The 19390-nt window shown below is 31.6% G+C and overlaps 2 protein-coding genes across 4 annotated transcripts in view; one reads left to right on the top strand and one right to left on the bottom strand.

Moving 5' to 3' along the window:
* Positions 1-19390, bottom strand: part of LOC140441595 (diuretic hormone receptor-like) — an 890067-nt gene that overhangs the window by 570985 nt on the left and 299692 nt on the right. The window lies entirely within an intron of this gene.
* Positions 4352-6494, top strand: LOC140442397 (uncharacterized). The gene is made up of 4 exons (XM_072533471.1): positions 4352-4570; positions 4653-4838; positions 4923-4994; positions 6177-6494. Exons 1-4 carry the CDS (start codon positions 4388-4390, stop codon positions 6492-6494), a joined length of 759 nt encoding a protein of 252 aa, XP_072389572.1. The 5' UTR covers positions 4352-4387.

Genomic DNA, 19390 nt, shown 5'->3' on the forward strand with positions numbered 1-19390 from the left:
TTAGTTTAGAGGAAGAGAATCGTTTAAAGCATTGGATCATAACATGCCAAGACAAAGGTTTTCCGGTAAGAGTGGAAGATATACAAGACTCGGTTAAAAGTTTTCTTGACGCAAATCCACGTGCAAATCCTTTTACTGACAATCGGCCCGGAAGAGGTTGGTATAGATCCTTTTTAAAGCGACACCCAGATTTAAGTGAGAGAACTCCAGAAGCAGTAACGGCAGCAAGTTCAGTTGTGTCTGAAAAAGATGTAAAAAAATGGTTCACCGGTGTTCATGAATACTTGCATCGTAAAGGATACATTGATATTCTTCAAGACCCTTCACGTATTTTAAATAGCGATGAAACCTGCTTCCTCTTATGGCCCAAAAATAAACGAGTGTTAGCTGTAAAGGGAAGCAAAAATGTATATCAAATAGAGCATCACTCCAAAGTTAATTTGACGGTTATGTTTACCTTTACAGCATGTGGAGAAATAACAGCACCAATGATTATTTACCCTTATAAACGAATTCCAAGCAATATTTTAAATACCGTTCCACGAGAATGGGGCATAGGATGTAGCGATACGGGATGTATGAAGAATGAAAACTTCTATGAATACATAGGAAACGTCTTATATAAGTACCTAGTTGCGAAAAACACTAAAGTATATTCGTTTACCAAATTCCCATCAGTAAACATGAGCACGTGTTGATATTCGCCGTCTCATTCGTCAAGAGGCTATAAAAATTAATTTATTACCGTAAGCGAGACATATTCTCATGTTACAGATCCTAACTTGCCATCATTTTACATTCAAATTGTATCGTGTTGATTTTTAAGTTAATTATATTGTGTTATATTTATGTTATAGTTATTGTTAAGTTATTTACTGGTCGTGTTATTTTTTAGAGTTTAGTTTAATTGTGATATAATGCTTAAATTTCAAGAAATTCTTACACTATCAGTTTCAAAAGTAAATATTTTTAAAAATCATATGATACATAGGTCGTACATCAGTACGACCCTGTTTGGCTTACACGTGGTTATGTTGACGATTGGGAATTTGTAGAATTAATAGGGTTTAATTTTCCAGTTATTTTGTTCGTTGGTGGACATAAAACTCACTTAACCATTCAAACTAGTGAATTATATTCAAAGTTACAAATTATTTTAGTGGCCTTATATCCCAATGCAACCAGAATTATACAACCTGCAGATATTGCTGCATTTAAACCATTAAAGGCAAATTGGAACCGGGCAGTATTAAAGTTTAGACGCGAAAACTCGAATTCAGTAGTTACCAAAGAGAATTTTGCATTGGTACTAAACACAGCCATTAGTCAATTAAAATCAGATTCCATAATTAATGGTTTTAAAGCATCTGGATTGTATCCATGGAACCCTGAAGCAATAGACTATTCGAAATGTTTAGGGAAGATCAAAAACCCGCATGAAGGTATTAATCACACTATTTCTATGACAAAATCAATAACATATAAAGATTTTGTAGACACAGTTGGAGCCGCAAAAATATTAGAATTTCAAAATTTGGAAAATTGCGAAGAACTAAGTAGAGATTCAAAATTGCTCTTTAATATATTTAATTTATTTCAAAATACCATAGATCTACCCACGATGCAGACCACAGAGACAAGTGGAATCACAAATGATATACAAGATACCTCTATCATCAGAGAAACCCATATATCTTCAGATTTTACACTTAACCCTGTAGGTGGCAATGAAATCATATGCAACTTACAAGATATTCCTGTTATTACAGAAGAAGTCAACTTCCAGAAAACGTTGATATTACATATAATATAAAAGATGTCAGAGAAGATACAATGACAGAAGATATTCAATCTACATCCAAAAATAATCTGCCATTAGTTAATCAAGACAACTCATTATTTAAAGAAATTGACACCTCAATCAACAAATTCTTTTTTTGGCCAAAAACCCCAGAAAGAAAGGGCAAAAAGCAAACAGAAAGGTTGCCTTTCGTGCTCACTTCTTCAGATCGTCGAAATGCAGAGAGGCGTAAAATTGAAGAAAAAGCAGAACTAGAGAAAATAAAATTAGAACGAAAACAAAAGCGAATTGACGCAAAAGCAAACAATAAAGGTAAAAAAAACAGGCAAATCAAGATGAAAGTAATAAAAAAAAATTGCCACAGGAGTCAATTCCGGGAGCAAAAAATGTCAAACTGTTGTTAAGAATAAGGAAAATGTTACAGTAAATATAGTTGATATTGCATATACAAATATTTTGAAAGCAGATACACTTATTGATCATACAATTAAAAGCACTACTTTGAAAAGTGGAGTTAGAGTACATATACCAGATGTTGTTGTCCTCAAAGAAAAACAAGAATTGTCACGAAACCAATTTACTGATTCTGTAGAGGAAAACGTTAATCTGCCCACAATTGATAACATATTTATTAATGCCTGCAACAATATGAATTCATCAAATTTGAAGACTATATCCCAAAGCCAATGTACAAATTTGGAAACCAGCCAAGAAAAACGTGCTGGTGAGTCAGCTAAAAGAAAGTTATTTTTTGAAACTGAGGGATATCCAGAACATGAAAAAATACAAATTCTCTCAGATATAACCGTGAAACAATCAGACGACACCAACCCACCTGTAAATAACCTTTTGTATACAGGATTGTGTTATTCTTGTTCCTATAATATATCTAAATCAAAAGTTGGAATAAAATGTCTATTTTGTGTTAGAGGCTACCATATTGGTACTTGTGCAAAGAAACAACAAGAAATTGAAAACTTAAATAGTTTTGTGTGTCTTACCTGCACGAACAAAAAAAGAAAATTAGGAATTTTATGAATGGCCAATGACTGTAATTTTATATGCCAATAACTATATTTGTATGGCCAATAACTGTGTAGTTCTGTAAGTTTTCAAATTTGTGTTTATTTTTAATATACATTATTATTTCTGATTAAAATAACCTGAGTTTTTATGAAATCTGATGTTTCATTACTATTAAAAAACCCTTACAAAATATTTCACCTTCAAAGATACCAATTTACAATTTTAATTCAATTGGCAATTCCTTAAGTGGCCAATCACTCTACCCGTTACCCTATTTCATTAGATTAGAGTGATGGTTATCACTTAACAGCTAAAGAAAAAGTCTTATCGAGAATATAACGCAAACGACCTATTTACATATATGTCTAGCCATTTCGATCTAGCCCCGACAAAAGCATGTGCATTGAATCTTTCGAATCATACGACATCAACTGCTACCCTCTTCTGATTTTACTGAAGTTTCTGCTAATCCAAAAAATCCAGTAATCAACCCAATTAATACTATCCACCAAGTTTCTAAAAATAGATACAGATCTGTATACCCTCTTTCACAATTAGTAAAACCTTTATTAGCAGGTATAGACCTGACAATAATCACCTTCCATCAGTACATCCAATTATTTTACGAAGCAATTAATACCAAACAATACAACCAAATGCTTTACACAGATACCTTAAAAAATGGAGAAAATACTGGCTGTTCTGTTTGTACCGAAAACACAACCTTAGCTGTACACCGACTCCCAGCCACTTGTAGTATTTGCTGCAGAATTATATGGAATCTTTAAAGCTCTTGAAAAGACTTTACCTAATAGCAAATTCAGGTGACAATTATTAGTAAAATAATTCACCAATAAATACTAATATGAGTATAAATGAAAAACCTTCGAGTATAAATGAAGTCGATAGTGATTAAAGTCAGCTGTAAATTCAAGTTAATAAAGCTCAAATTAAATTAGAAACTTAGAAATTCAATTGGAATTAAAACCGTACTTCAAAATCTAAACACTAATTTTCCAGATGTTTGCTCCTCGTATATTAAATACCCTGGGTCTTGGCTGATCCATTTATCAATAGGTTACATATTTCTGGCATATTTTGATAAATCTAGTACAAAAAATTCCCTGATTCTGCTTAAGTTCAAACCCCTTTTAGAAAAGTGTCCCCACCATCAAAAAAAAACTAACCAGCACCGGGACTCCGTGCCACATAGAATTCTATCGTAGAATTCTATTGGCGTTTTCTATTTACAACGGCGATAGTAACGTGTATTGTCACTCCGTGCGTATGTCGTTTCGCTTCGGTATTTTCCGATCTCTCTATTATTGAATGTAAAAACATTAACCTGTTGGTTTTACTCAAATATCGCATTTATTGTCTATTATCTTTGTTTGTAACACATTTTAGAGAAAGAAAGTACTATTTTTGGGGTTTTTAATTGTTTGGGTTGACTTTTTCGGTTTCGGTTTATTACGCGGGTCATTTGGATGCTGCTGTTTGTTTTTTGGTATTTGAAGTCATTTTTAAAGAGCTTCGTCTTCGTTATATTTTTGGATAAAAATGAGGGTCCGAATGAAACATTGGGAAATGTTGCTTTCATTTTGCGAAGAATATCCAGAATTAATAACAAATAAATTTAATGGAAGTGAGGGACGAGCTAAAGGAATAGCTGTGTGGCAAACTGTTACCACAAAATTAAACAGTTTAGGATATGGCGAAAAAAGCATAGAGGGATGGAGAAAGGTAAATATTTTAATTAATTAATCATGAACAAAATAATTGTGTGGAAACATAGTATTATAAAACTAATGTTTAACCTTTTTAGACACTAACAGATTGGAAGTGCAAAACGAAAGCGAAAGCTGCTTCCTTAAGAAGGGCACAACAAAAGACTGGTGGTGGTTCACCTCAGCAACCTCTTTTATCCACATTGGAGAATAGACTTTTAGGTATTATGGGGGTCACTGCTGTCATTGGTAATGAGTCTGTATCCGAATTAGGTTTTGGAGAGGTAGATAAATTTTATAATTTATAGTAATATACTAACCATATTGTGGAAAATATGTAAAAATCTAATAATAATTTAATTTGGTAGGTTGAAGTCCAACATGTTGATGTTGAAATGACAAATAATAGTATAATGGTGGAACATGATTACCATATTGAGGTAGGTACATTTATTTTTGGAATGTTAGAATTTGAAAAATAGTAATTTTTGTGCATGTTTATTTTTTGATGAGAAATAAACATTTCACATTTGAATCATTTTTATTGGAATCCTTAGTCATTTTCATTAAACAAATTTTCAGATGTTCAGTATTATATATAAAAAATTGGTGTATGCTAATTCATCATAATATAACAGTTTACACAAATCAAACTGTATTTAGTATCATTCCACTCTAAAATATATAATATATTAAAAATATTGCTGCATTTTTACACTGATTCAAATTCCCTAATTTCAATTAAACCAGTTCTTATTACAAAACACTTGTTATTGCCTGCCCCATCCTAGCTGGTGGGTTTCATATATCATATAACTAATAAATCTATTATATTACAGACATTGGCTTATTTATTGTTATTATGTCATTGTTAGAGTATTTATATGAGTTGCATATATCCTATAACTAATAAATCTATTGTATTACAGACATTGGATTCTTTATTGTTATTATGTCATTGTAAGAGTATTTATGTGAATTGGGCTTTTTGTTTCTGGTTTCTATTGAAGTATTAATAATTTAAACAAGTAACAAAACTCTATATATTTGTTTTCTTCATAAGTTACCAGAACTATTTGTGACCAATGTTTGTGAAAGATATATCAGAATGTTTTAGAAATTGTGATTTCCTGATATTTGCAGATGATTTGAAATTATTTAAATCCATAGATCCAAATGTTGATATAACTTTAATTCAAGAAGATTTAGACAGGTTGAGTATTTAGTGTAATAATATTTTGCATTTAACTGTTGCTAAATGCTGCTGTATAAACTTTTACAGTGTTATAGAAGCAATATCATCTGGGGGTCTATTTTCTTCGCCTTATTTGCTTTATGGCATTTTCTTGGTTGGTCTGGTTTCATAAATTTTCATTTGAGATTTGGTTAGGATATAGGTATATGATGTGTAGAATCGTTTTAAAACTTTAATTTAATAAAGTGTACTTGCTGCTAAACTCTTTCAACATCATTTATAAATCCAATTTATTTCTTTTTTCTGTACAAGAATTCGAGTATTTTCATATTTGTAAAATTATACTATTCATTTTTATTCTACTTGTACCAATAAACAGTGATCATTCTCATTTGTGATTTAGATTTAAATATACTTTTTTTTATAGAACCAAATCGATGAAACTCCAACGAACCAACCCAGCACTTCTCGTGCCAATTCGGAAAGAGATGGAGGAGGTAATAAAAGTAAAAGAAAATTAGACTACCAGAATAATACGGGAACTAGTAATAAAAAAACATTTCGACGCAGGCCAATGACAGTTCCATTATCAAATGAACTATTGGATCTTAATAGACAGTCAGTAGAGCTTTTGCAAAATGTTAGCAATAATACTGATAACATGGCAAGATCACTGGAGAGCATTGCCACATCATTGAAAATAATGGCCGAGATTTTAAAAAATAGTGGGTCAAGTAATAAATAATAGTTGTTAGTGGATCTATCCTTTATTCATTTTTGTACTTGTTATAATGTTATAAATAAAATGTGTTGTTATTAACTAGATTGATTTCTTCCTATCCTATGTGATAATCCTATCTAAAATATGTGTTGATAAGGTTTTGTCTAGCGTTATGTCCAACTGCTCTTAGCAAGTAGTTGTTAGGAATAGGATTAGGGTTTTCATCACGTAATGGCAAATCAAAATCTAATCCACCATTTATGCATATGTTGTGTAAAATAGCACATGCATTGGCAATATTGCCAACTTTTTCTGGAGAATACCTCAATATTTTTGAAAGACATAGAAATCTTCCTTTAAGCACTCCAATACATCTCTCAATACAATTACGTGCTTTTATATGTGCTTGAGTATATCTATACTCTGGAGTATCTGGCAATGCATTTTCAACAGGAGTCATTAACCATGGCTCTTGTGGATATCCAGAATCACCCAGTAACCAGCTGTTTCTTTCACCTAACAAACAAAATATATAATTTAAAGTATTTTCTATCATACAGTTTGTTGTAAAACATCTAACATACCCCTTTGGTAATTAATTTCCAATTCTGCTCTCACTCTTGAGTTTCTCCAGATAAAAGAATCGTGGGTAGCACCTGCATATCTGCAATTTATGTTTAAAATTTTCAATCTATGGTCACACACCTGAAACAAGTAATAAATTTACATAATAAAAAGTGAAAGGAAAGTAACTTGGTATATATATAATAAAACCATTAAAAACCTACCAACTGAATGTTTTTAGAGTGGTATCCTTTTCTATTGACATAATTGTGTTCCTCAACTACTGGTCGTAGTATTTCCACATGCGTGCAATCTACAGCTCCAATCACTCCAGGGAAATGAAATGCTTCCATAAATCCTAGTTTAATTTCATTTTTTGATTGTAATGTTGTTGGGAAACATATCCATTCATTTGCCAATGTATTGATAATAGCAGATGTAACTTCTTCCACTGCTCTGGACATGCTTTGTTGAGACATGGATATGTCAAATCCACGGCCAATAACTCTTTGATATGCTCCAGTGGCATAAAACCTTAAGGATCCAAAGAATTTCAGCAGAGGAGGAATGGCTACTGAATTATTTGTGTGTACCATATTGGGTGCAATTTGATTAAAAACATATTGTGCCATCTCCTTATTCAACCTAAAGAGTTCTTTAAATCGAATATCTTCTATAGCGAAAGGATTGCTTTCATCTCGCATTTGGCGCCTTGTTAACGCTTCGATACGAATTTGTTCTAACCGCTCCTCATTTTCCCCTGCTAGTATGTTTATTATATTAATAGGTAACATGCCTACACTATTTCCACGATCTCAGCAAAATAAAATAAACTCTTACGTACAAACCAAAAACAGTTAGAATGTACACATAACCTTAATCTCCAAAATAAAAATAAATAAATTTACTGTCAACTTGCTTTTGGAATATAATACGCTTGCGCTATATAGAATTCGATAGGTCTCTGGAGATAGAAACGAAACGACCAAAATAATAGCATTCATGCGACAATGCGGATGTACGGAGTGCCGACGTTGTAGAATCTTCTCTATATGTAGAATACTACATGGCACAGAGTCCCACTGCAGGTGCTTCCATGTCCGATGACGGAGTGGGGGCATCAATCGTTTCCTCTGAAAACAATCTTCTTTACCATCTACCCGTAGTATGTAGCACATATTCAGCTGAGGTTTACATTATATATCGTGCGTAACTTTTTAACCAGTTAACCTCCACAAAAGCCATGATCATAAAAGGATTCCTTAGCTATCTAAACTCATTAAAATACATTTTTACGCTTTTAAAAAGTTACTAATATATCAGCTTTTCCACGTTTATCAACATGGAAGAAGAGTTTTTGTGGCTACCCTCACACTTCGGAATAACGGAAAACGAAGAGGCTAACAGGACCGCACGACAGGCAATTTTAAGTAATTATTTGTAGCCTGTCTTTCCAGAGATTTAAAAGCTTATTTTAAAAATAAAGTGTTGTGCTTGTGGCGAAATGAGTGGTCTTAAACTAATTCTAAGCTGCATAAAATCAAAAATAATCTTTCAAAAGTAGATTTCATCGTTGCTTAACCGGCGCGAACAAATTATGAATATGCGTTTACGTCTAGGACATACCAAGTTAACGCACACTTACCTTTTGACAAAGAATAATCCACCCATATGTGATTAGTGTCTCGTTCGATTAACAGTCGTCACACATTTTAATAAATTGTGGTAAATATGATCAAGAAAGACTTCGTTTCCATATCTCAAACTTTGCAGCAGAAGCTCTAGGTCAAAAGTGTTTCTATGAAAATATCGTTAAATATCTAAGATCTATAAACATTTTCTATAATCTACATCAACAATCTTATATACTAAAACGCTAAGCCCTTTTCTTGTCCACCACTTTACTCAAAAACCATATTAGATAATTAAAATATTTTTCCGGAATATTATTAGTATTACGTATGAGATTGTCAAGATATACTTTTGGTACAAAAATTCACTTCCGGTTTTGAGATGACCGGAAGTTAAAATTTACTTTAAGTTTTAGACCCCACAATGTATATATGGATCGAAAGGTCTCGTCGAGACGAATCTAAATATGTACTTCCGGTTGCGATTTGACACAAATTCCAGTTGCGATTTGACACCGGAAGTGACCCGAAACGCGCATAAAATGTCAAGATAGAGCAAGTCTGACACCGGATTCGTGATCAGCATGCAAAATTAACTGCTAAATGATAACATTGTAACAAAAAACATTGTTTTCGACAAAATATTTCGTGATATTTAATACACTTTTTACTTGCATTATTATTGATGAATGTTATGTATATTCTTGCTTATATTGTTTGTATCGATCTCTTAATTTTTCTCGCAAAATAAAAATTTCATTTAAAAAACTCGATGTCGAGTTGGTCCGCTAGTTAAGACATTAAGAACGGTAAATAAAACAAATATGGACGGTTGGGTTTCAATTCAATTCGAGTCTCCTACACTTGTTTCAAGTTTTATCTTTCCTTAGGGAAGACTTTTTGAGGGAACTAAAGAATTTATTTATCTTAATGTTGTCTTTAAATTGTTTATGGACAAGTATACCTACACATATACAAGTATACCTATCCTAAAATTGTAGGATGTCTGAACTCCTTATGGTGGGATCGCAACATTTCCAAAAGGGACAAAAAATGAATATGGCAAACCATGGTTGAATCAGTTTTTAGTTATGGCTCTGAAGTATGGACAATTAATTCAGACCTAAATAGAAGATTGTTGGAAGTTGAAATGGATTATTTGAGAAGAAGTGCTAGAACATCAATGCAGGAAAGGAAGACCAACGAATCTATAAGAAGTAACATGAATGCTACAGAATAGAAAGAAGAGGTTTAAAATAGTTTGAACACCTATTGAGAGTGCCTGACGAACGTTGGCCCCAAAAACTTCACAGATAGAAGCCCCCTGGAAGAAGAAAAAGAGGTAGACCTAGACTCTCATGGAATGAAGGAATTAGAGGAGAGATGGAATCAAGAGGTTTGGAGGAGAAGTATGCCTTGGACCGGGAGGATTGGCGGAGGAGAACGGGAATACGCCGATAGCCGCCTCCAAAATATATTGTATTTACAAGTTGGATCCTGTAAATGCTAGAAAATATTGGTTATAGTCTCTTTGGACTTCACCTTTCTTCTTGGTTTCTTGGATTGCACAAATATCTATGTTTTTATATATCAGCTCTTCTATTATCTCTTAGTCTTTTTTGTTGAAAGAAATAATGTTCCATGTTGCTAATCTGATTGTGGACTTATTTTTCCGTCTCGTTTTCCTTTTCTTTGCGTGGTAATTTCTTCGTCTGTAATTTCGACAATTATTTCTTTTTTTTTTCTAAATATTTAAGCCTCTTTTGTGGTTTTCCTCTAATTAATGTTAAAAATATGTTCCTTTATTCTCAGTCAGTTGAAATTCGAAAGCATACTTACAGACATAGGTACAAAATATTTAACACTTTTTTTATCACATACAAATGTCACTGATATTATTTATCTATCTACTCTATCTACTATCTTCCCCCTTTCATTAACTTTTCAGCAATTATAGGTAATTCATTCCTAGTGTTACTTTTCTTGGCATACAATAATTTGTACCCTTCATCTTGTCCTTTCACCTTTCCTTCTTTCCATTTCGTCTTTTAGATGCAAGAATTTTTTACTATTTTTTATTTACGAGCATCCACTATATAAGTCCATTCAAGCTTAAGGTATAGATATCATTCTTTTTAACAGTATAGATTAACTAGTAGTCTAGTATCTTTTTTATCAAACTATTTAGTTTGACTTGTATTCTATAAGAAAAAAGATGTACCAGCCGTGGTTGCTCCCATGTTTCAATTTACCACGCCTGAAAAAAGTATCGGAAAATAAGAGGGTGTTGTTTCGCCGGCGTATAGCCTGGTCATCTCAAATGGGGTGGATGGCTAGGCGTGAATTATTATCATGCTTTTTTTCTCCGATAATCTGCTTTTATTTATGACTTCGAGCATTGATTGTGATCAGTGATGCTTGGAATAGATTTTAGCGGTGCGATCGTTGAGCCTTAAAACAATTATTTTTTGAGAATTCTTTTCGTAAATACGGGGGCAAAACTAAAGTTTGCGGCGTAATATGAGAAAAGTGAGTATTTAATTAACAATCATGTCTTCGCAATAGATTCTTGTTTTATTTAAATCTTCTTCTTCTATGGCGCTAATACCATTTGTGAGTCTTGGCCTGCTTCAATGGTCTTCCATTCTGCCCTATCAGATACTTTCCTTCGCCACTGCCTGATGTTCATGGTTTTAGGATCTCTCTCTTTTTTTATTTTAATAAAAAATCCCTCTGCTTCATTTAAATACTATTTAATATTAGGTATGTAAGGTTTCTTATCTATAGACTTAGGCAAATATGCAAATAAAAAAGTATGAAATATGCGCATAAATATGCAGCATTTTATGCAGAAATATGCAGAATTTTATGCAAAATATACATATTTTTCAAAAAAACATGCATATAATAAAAAATATTTACAATATTTTTTTATTTCAAATGATGTTCAAAATTTTCTAATGAAACTTATGGCTTCTATCTGAATACAGATATTTGTAAATAGAAAAATTTCTTTCGACATCAACTGATGTAACTGGGGCATTTTTCAAATTTACTATAATAGATGGTTCTGAATTATCTAGTTCGGAAAATGTCCTAGCTAGTACTTGAACCACTTCAGAAAGAACCTGGTAACCACTAATTTTTGCCATGGTTACTTTAAATTTTTAAAAAATTTCCTTTCCAATAGTACCTCTAACGTTTTGACACAATGACTCAAATTATTTTATTAAAACTGTACTCTCTAACAATGATAATTTGGAGGATTCTTATTGAGTTATAGTTTTCTGGACAAAACTATAATTTGATTTTATGAATGACAGTTGCTGTAGGAGGATGTTATTTTAGAAGGCTTGCTTAGCTTCCAATAAAGATTGGCAACTATTATCCGTTAACAGGTTAATTTTTTTTTAATCAATAATATGATCAGCATAGAAATTAGCTGCTTCCATGTTCCCCAACGTGCTAAAATGAGTTGCGGTGGTAGTGGAACAGCAGGAAGCATATCTCTGTAACCTTTTATTCTTAGAGATGATTTCAGGAATACCTGTTTGATGCTCGCTATTAAACTGTTAACTAGTGGAAATTTTTTTCTTACTTCCTCCGCAACTCTGTTTATTCCATGCACTAAACAAGTGCGCTTTCACCATATGGTGTGCGGCGTCAGATAATATAAGCAATAATTTATCATTAGGCACAGCAACAGGAAGAAAAAAAGTTAACTTATGCTGCTTGTAGAAAGCGTGCTATTGTTAGAGCATTGGTTTTTTCCACTTGCTTACAGAAAGTTAAATACGATTTTGGAAAGGTTCCATCGCTAAGTTCACCAATTAATAAGTGCACAATGTATCTTCCTGACGAGTCAGTGGTCTCGTCCACATATATGTAAAAGTAATTATTGTCTATTTCGGCTTTTATGTTGTGGATAACTGAGGAGTATAACAAATTGACAATATTTCTCTTTAGAGTTTGTTCACTGGGAATGTTTTGTTTGCATAATTTTTTTAAAAAGGACCTAAAGTTTTCATTAGATAATTTTGAAAGAGGTATATTAGAAGGTACTAATGCACGACTCAAGTCTTCGTTAAAAGTTTCTTGTTTGGTTTGTTTTTTGGAACTTAACTGAAAGCCCTTTTTTTAGCTAAATGTGTCGCGGTTCTGACATGCTGATCTATTTGAAATTTTTTTTTCAGATGAAATCTAAAAAAGTATATATATATATATATATATATATATATATATATATATATATATATATATATATATATATATATATATAAATATATATATATATAAATATATATATATATATATATATAAATATATATATATATATATATATATATATATATATATATATTATATATATATTATATATATATGTAAATTTTTTTTCTTTTTGGGTGTGGTAGTCAATAAAAAATAGAGCTTTGCTAAGGCGTACTATTTATTCTGAATCCAAGCTTTCGGTGGTTTTTTGCCACCTTTATCAAGGTCTACAAAGAAAATTACTATGTTGTAACAATTTAAATGGTGCAAAAAAGGCTATAAAAAACTATAAAAAACTTACCCGAATGTAAGATTCGTGGCATAAACAACAACGTTAAATAACATGATAATACTGAAGTTGCAACTAAACTTAAAAATGTTACTGTTAAAAAGACACTTTAAAAATTAATAAACACGTTAAAAATTAAAAACAAAATGAGAGACGACATGTTGAAACAGTCGTCGTTGCAAGCTTGATTTCAGTCACATTTCACGAGCAGAAAGAGAAAGTGGGTAGACAATTATTGTTTAAATAGTTTGAAGAAAATACAAAAAACAACTTTGAAACTAACGTCTCACAAAATACTGTTTTTGAATTTTGAGTACTACCAACTGTATTACCAACTTAAAAATAAGCGGGAAGTTCAAAATGTTATTCATGACATAAGCAATCGAAAGAAAATAGTATTTAGTAAATAGGTTTAGAAAAAATAATAACTCAAACAAAACAAAACTGAATTAGTAACTGAAGTTTGATCAAAAATATTCAATTAATAATGAAATTTTAAAAAAGAGAAAAGAAAAAAAGAAAACTCTGAGATGCAAAATAGGTCAGTCAACAGTCAATATAAAATTGTAAATTTTGCTAAGATTCTGGATCTCAGATCTTTTATTCAGATTGTTATTATCACTGTTGCTGATATGTACCATCTCTAAGAAAGTTCTCTTAAATTTATTTTTCTCTCTGGCTAATACTTTTACATTGTTGAAATCTATCTTATGGTCTAGATCGATAGTATGCTCTGCCAAAGCACAAGTAGGTTTGTTTAATCTACAATCACTCTTATGAGAAATGATACGGCTAGACAGATTCCTTCCAATTTCACCAATGTACGTGGATGGACATTCAGTACATTGAATGCAATAAACAACATCTGTAGTCTCTAGAGTGGTTAGGGGTTGTTTTATTTTGCTATACAGCTGACGTATAGTTTTAATGTTCTTGTTAGCTATTTTGATATTCTTAAAGTCTTTAAAAATCTTAGCGAGTTTAACGGTTAGTTTCGGAATATATGAAAGAGCATAAAAATACACACTTGTTGGAGCAGAATTATTTTGTGCTGAGGGCACTGATTGTGACATAGTAAGTATGTTGTTTCTATTAACAAAGGAAACATTAAAAATTAATTTATTAATCAGTCTTAGAGGATATGAATTTTCAACAAAAATATTACGTAAGAGGTTGAGATCATGTTGGAGATAATCCGGATGAGATAATCTTTTGACACGTTCTTTCAATCGCTAGGACTAAATTAGTTTTCATCCTAGGAGGATGGTAAGAGTGGTAGCTTATGAATCTATTGCTACATATGGGTTTTCTATACCATTGTGTTTTCACAACATTAACCTCACATCTATGCAATCTCATGTCAAGGAAAGGCAAAGATCCCTTCCGCTCCTCCTCGCACGTGAATTGCAAGTGTGGGTTTCGTTGGTTAAACACATTTAACGTAGAGTGTATGGAGTCTGCAGGTAGTGCCAAGATTAAGTCATCCACATATCTCTTTATGAACGGTATTTCAAAATTGATTTGTTGCAAACAGTCTTCAATCAAGTCATCTAGGACATAATTGCACAGTATTGGTGAAATAGTGGAACCCATTGAAGTACTAAAGACTTGTTTGTAGTAACAGTCATTAAACATAAAAACATTAGAGTCAAAAACAAAAAAAATGAGTTTTTTGATATTAGCTAAGTTAAGGGTTGTGTGCATTGATATGTCATCCCAGTGCATCTCAACGCTAACCAAAATTGTGTGTAATGGTAAATTAGTGAACAGATACACTACATCAAAACTAACGAGCTTATAGTCGGTAGGTAATTTAAAGTTATTAATAAAAGAACTGAAACTGAAAGAGTCCTGAATGCAAAACTCATTGTTATTACTGTACGTTTCTGTAAGAATATTAGTTAAAAAACTTGCTATGGGGCCATTACGTGTACATATTGAGGACACTATTGGTCTCATAGACAGAGTAGGTTTATGAATTTTTGGGAGAGCATAAAATCTAGGAGCAATTGCATTGTAAGTTTTACCAACTGATTGATCTATTTGATTCTCCTTTACCAAATCAGAAACTAGTTTATTAGCCTTTTGTTGCAAAGTACACACGGGATTATTATTCAACTTTTTATAATATTTAGTGTCGGTGAGTAAGTCTTCACATTTTTGTATATAGTCTCTAGTGTACATTGCTACAGTGACATTGCCTTTGTCGCTCTGGACAATCTTGATCTCAGGGTGATGTTTCAAAAAAGTTTTGCATTTGATATAATATTTATTTAAGAAATGGTCTTTTTCATCTTTGTTGAGAAAGTTAGTAATTATATTAGTGCATTTGGACCTTAGGGAGGGATCTTTGCCTTTCCTTGACATGAGATTGCATAGATGTGAGGATAATGTTTTAAAAACACAATGGTATAGAAAACCCATATGTAGCAATAGATTCATAAGCTACCACTCTTACCATCCTCCTAGGATGAAAACTAATTTAGTCCTAGCGATGAAAGAACGTGTCAAAAGTTCCGTGTTTCGGAATATATGCCCTTCCATATATTCCGAAACTAACCGTTGAACTCGCTAAGATTTTTAAAGACTTTAAGAATATCAAAATAGCTAACAAGAACATCAAAACCATACGTCAGCTGTATAGCAAAATAAAACAACCCCTAACTACTCTAGAGACTACAGATGTTGTTTATTGCATTCAATGTACTGAATGTCCATCCACGTACATTGGTGAAACTGGAAGGAATCTGTCTAGCCGTATCATTTCTCATAAGAGTAATTGAAGATTAAACAAACCTACTTGTGCTTTGGCAGAGCATACTATCGATCTAGACCATAAGATAGATTTCAACAATGTAAAAATATTAGCCAGAGAGAAAAATAAATTTAAGAAAACTTTCTTAGAGATGGTACATATCAGCAAGAGTGATAATAACAATCTGAATAAAAGATCTGAGATCCAGAATCTTAGCAAAATTTACAATTTTATATTGCCTTTTGACTGACCTATTTTGCATCTCAGAGTTTTCTTTTTTTCTTTTCTCTTTTTTAAAATGTCATTATTAATTGAATATTTTTGATCAAACTTCAGTTACTAATTCAGTTTTGTTTTGTTTGAGTTATTATTTTTTCTAAACCTATTTACTAAATACTATTTTCTTGTGTTATAAATAACATTTTTAATTTCCCGCTTAATTTGAAGTTGGTAATACAGTTGGTAGTACTCAAAATTCATAAACAGTATTTTGTGAGACGTTAGTTTCAAAGTTGTTTTTTGTATTTTCTTCAAACTATTTAAACAATAATTGTCCACCCACTTTCTCTTTCTGCTCGTGAAATGTGACTGAAATCAAGCTTGCAACGACGACTGTTTCAACATGTCGTCCCTCATTTTGTTTTTAATTTTTAACGTGTTTATTAATTTTTAAAGTGTCTTTTTAACAGTAACATTTTTAAGTTTAGTTGCAACTTCAGTATTATCATGTTATTTAACGTTGTTGTTTATGCCACGGATCTTATATTCGGGTAAGTTTTTTATAATTTTTTATAGCCTTTTCTGCACCATTCAAATTGTTACAACATAGTAATTTTCTTTGTAGACCTTGATAAAGGTGGCAAAAACCACCGAAAGCTTGGATTCAGAATAAATAGTACGCCTTAGCAAAGCTCTATTTTTTATTGACTACCACACCCAAAAAGAAAAAAGTATTTACATATGTTTTTTCCAAACTAGTCAAAAAACTTTGGACTACTTTATATATATATATATATATATATATATATATATATATATATATATATATATATATATATATATTCTATAGCTGTACCTGTTTAAATCTAAGACTGTAGAAATAAAATAAAAATGAACCGTGTTTGCATAACTGCATAACAATTAAAATATTTAAATTATATCCAATAAAAATCGGTGTAGTAATCTTGAAAATGTCATGAAATGTCTATGCAAGAAGGAAGAGCCCCCAAATATTTACAAGAGGCTCTTGGTCTTTTCTGTTTACATTTAAAGAAAAAATACTGCATAAATTAAAAGCACTTAATTGATTAAGTCCAATATATGATATATGTTTTTGTTTTTAGCAAAATTAAAGCAAACTATGCTATTGTTAGAAAAAAAATGTTAGCGACCTTTCAGTAGAATATTGAATGATTTGAATTTTAAATAGGTATCCTATTTTTATTGCAAGGAGTTTAAAAAATGCTTGAAAAAAGAAAAAAAAATACATCGATTTATTGCGAACTAGCATTGTGTCGGTAATTTTCTTAAACATAATCTCCAATTTTAAAATCTTTGTTTGTACCATCGTGTAATTTTTTAAAATAAAATAAAAAACAATACGTATTTACTTACGGTTTTGCCACAACATGAGCAATAAACTTTATCTATGTCCATAGAGCTCTTTGTAAGGTTTTATCCAACTTGAAACATTGCTTATTTTCGGCATTTCAAAGCACAATAATTATTCGCAATTAAAAATACACGTTGTTTACGCCTCCAATTTTACAACAAAAGTGAAACCAAGTGAAACTGACCGTTAAAATAAAAATTTCTACCTAGAGACATAAACTGGCAAACACAAACCCTTAATTCCAGGACAAAACGTGAGAAAACAATAAGCCGCTGTCTTTTATTAGTTACTATACCAAGAATTTGAATACTTGTGATTAGAAAACAAAATTAAATATTGGCATTTTCGTGCTATCTGTAAGTTTGAATATAAAAATATATAGTTAACACCAAATTTTCAAATTATATGCTCACTTTTATAAAAATATGCTAAATTTGACATTTTTGCATTTTTATGCATTATATGCTAAATATGCAATTTGCATATTTGCGTAAGTCTGGTTTTAAGGAAATTATACATGCTACAACTTTTTCACAACAAGATTACAAAAACTTGGTAAAAAAGTTCGTATTAGCTTCTGGTTCAAGTCTAGTCTTTTGAAATCGCTCAAGCATCTCTTACATGACTTATTGGCCACCAATGTGCATTCCAAAGCAGGGTGGTGACTCAGTTAAACTAGAAATTTAAAAATCTTAGGTCTTATTCGAACCCGACGCTATCGGCTTGGTAAGACAGTAGCCACTGAGGTACGTATGCTATGCAAAAACTGGGTAATGTATATTGATATTTGACTGTAATAAAACTCAGTAAATTTATGTACTTTTAGTAAATTTACTATATTATTCATTTGATTCATTTCTTCACTGACTTTAATTTACCTATATCCCTTTTTTTGTTTATTATATTATTTTTCCCAATATTATTTACTAGTTTTGTGTATATGAAGTTGTTTTTATTTACGTAAACCAAGTCACCAGGATAGTATAAATAGAGCAGTAGTCGCACAGTGAATAGTGAATAGTGTACAAGTGAAGTACATAATAGAGGGGATCGGGGATTGACACTTCGAGAGCCCCGATGAAGATTTTAGGTAAGAAGTCGAGAGCCCGATGTACTCAATCTATCCGGTTCAACCTGTAAACCAGGTTAGTTTGTTATTAATTTTCTTAATAATTTGTAATTGTGGGCAATATATACGTATCTCACAATCCCCTTGTAAAGGTTTTTAAATGAACAAATTTTAACAAACTTTTTAAAGTTTATTTTTAAAGCTGGTCTACTGTTCGTACACTAACATTTATATTGATACGTAAATTAACAAATTGCCCTGGCATGCGCCGTTACAATTGCGTAAATCAATTAAAAAATATCGAGGGGTATATGAGGGCATATAGAGATACAATATAGGATAACAATTCGATAGAGACTAATAAATGAATATTTATGGTTTGTATCCCTAAAGTATATAAACGCGTGTGTTAAGGGTATTGATTTATTTGAAAGAATCCATAAAAATGTTTCTAAAATCAGTCTAAAATAATATACAGAGATATACGAAATAAAACAAAGCTACAAAAAAAAAGTGTCTAGAAAATGAGCAACATGAACCTTAATGGGCAAATAAAAGATTATATTGATTACACAATTATAACTAATTATATTGATTACACAAAGAACCGCAAATACAATTCATGTTTCCAAATGGCATCGCAGAAGATCCGCAAATACAATTCATGTTTCCAAATGGCATCATTAGGTGCAACGAACATCGTACGCGAAAATTACATGCCAACATTTAAA

This window comes from Diabrotica undecimpunctata, chromosome 5, assembly GCF_040954645.1.
Source record: "Diabrotica undecimpunctata isolate CICGRU chromosome 5, icDiaUnde3, whole genome shotgun sequence".
Taxonomy (NCBI): Eukaryota; Metazoa; Arthropoda; class Insecta; order Coleoptera; family Chrysomelidae; genus Diabrotica; species Diabrotica undecimpunctata.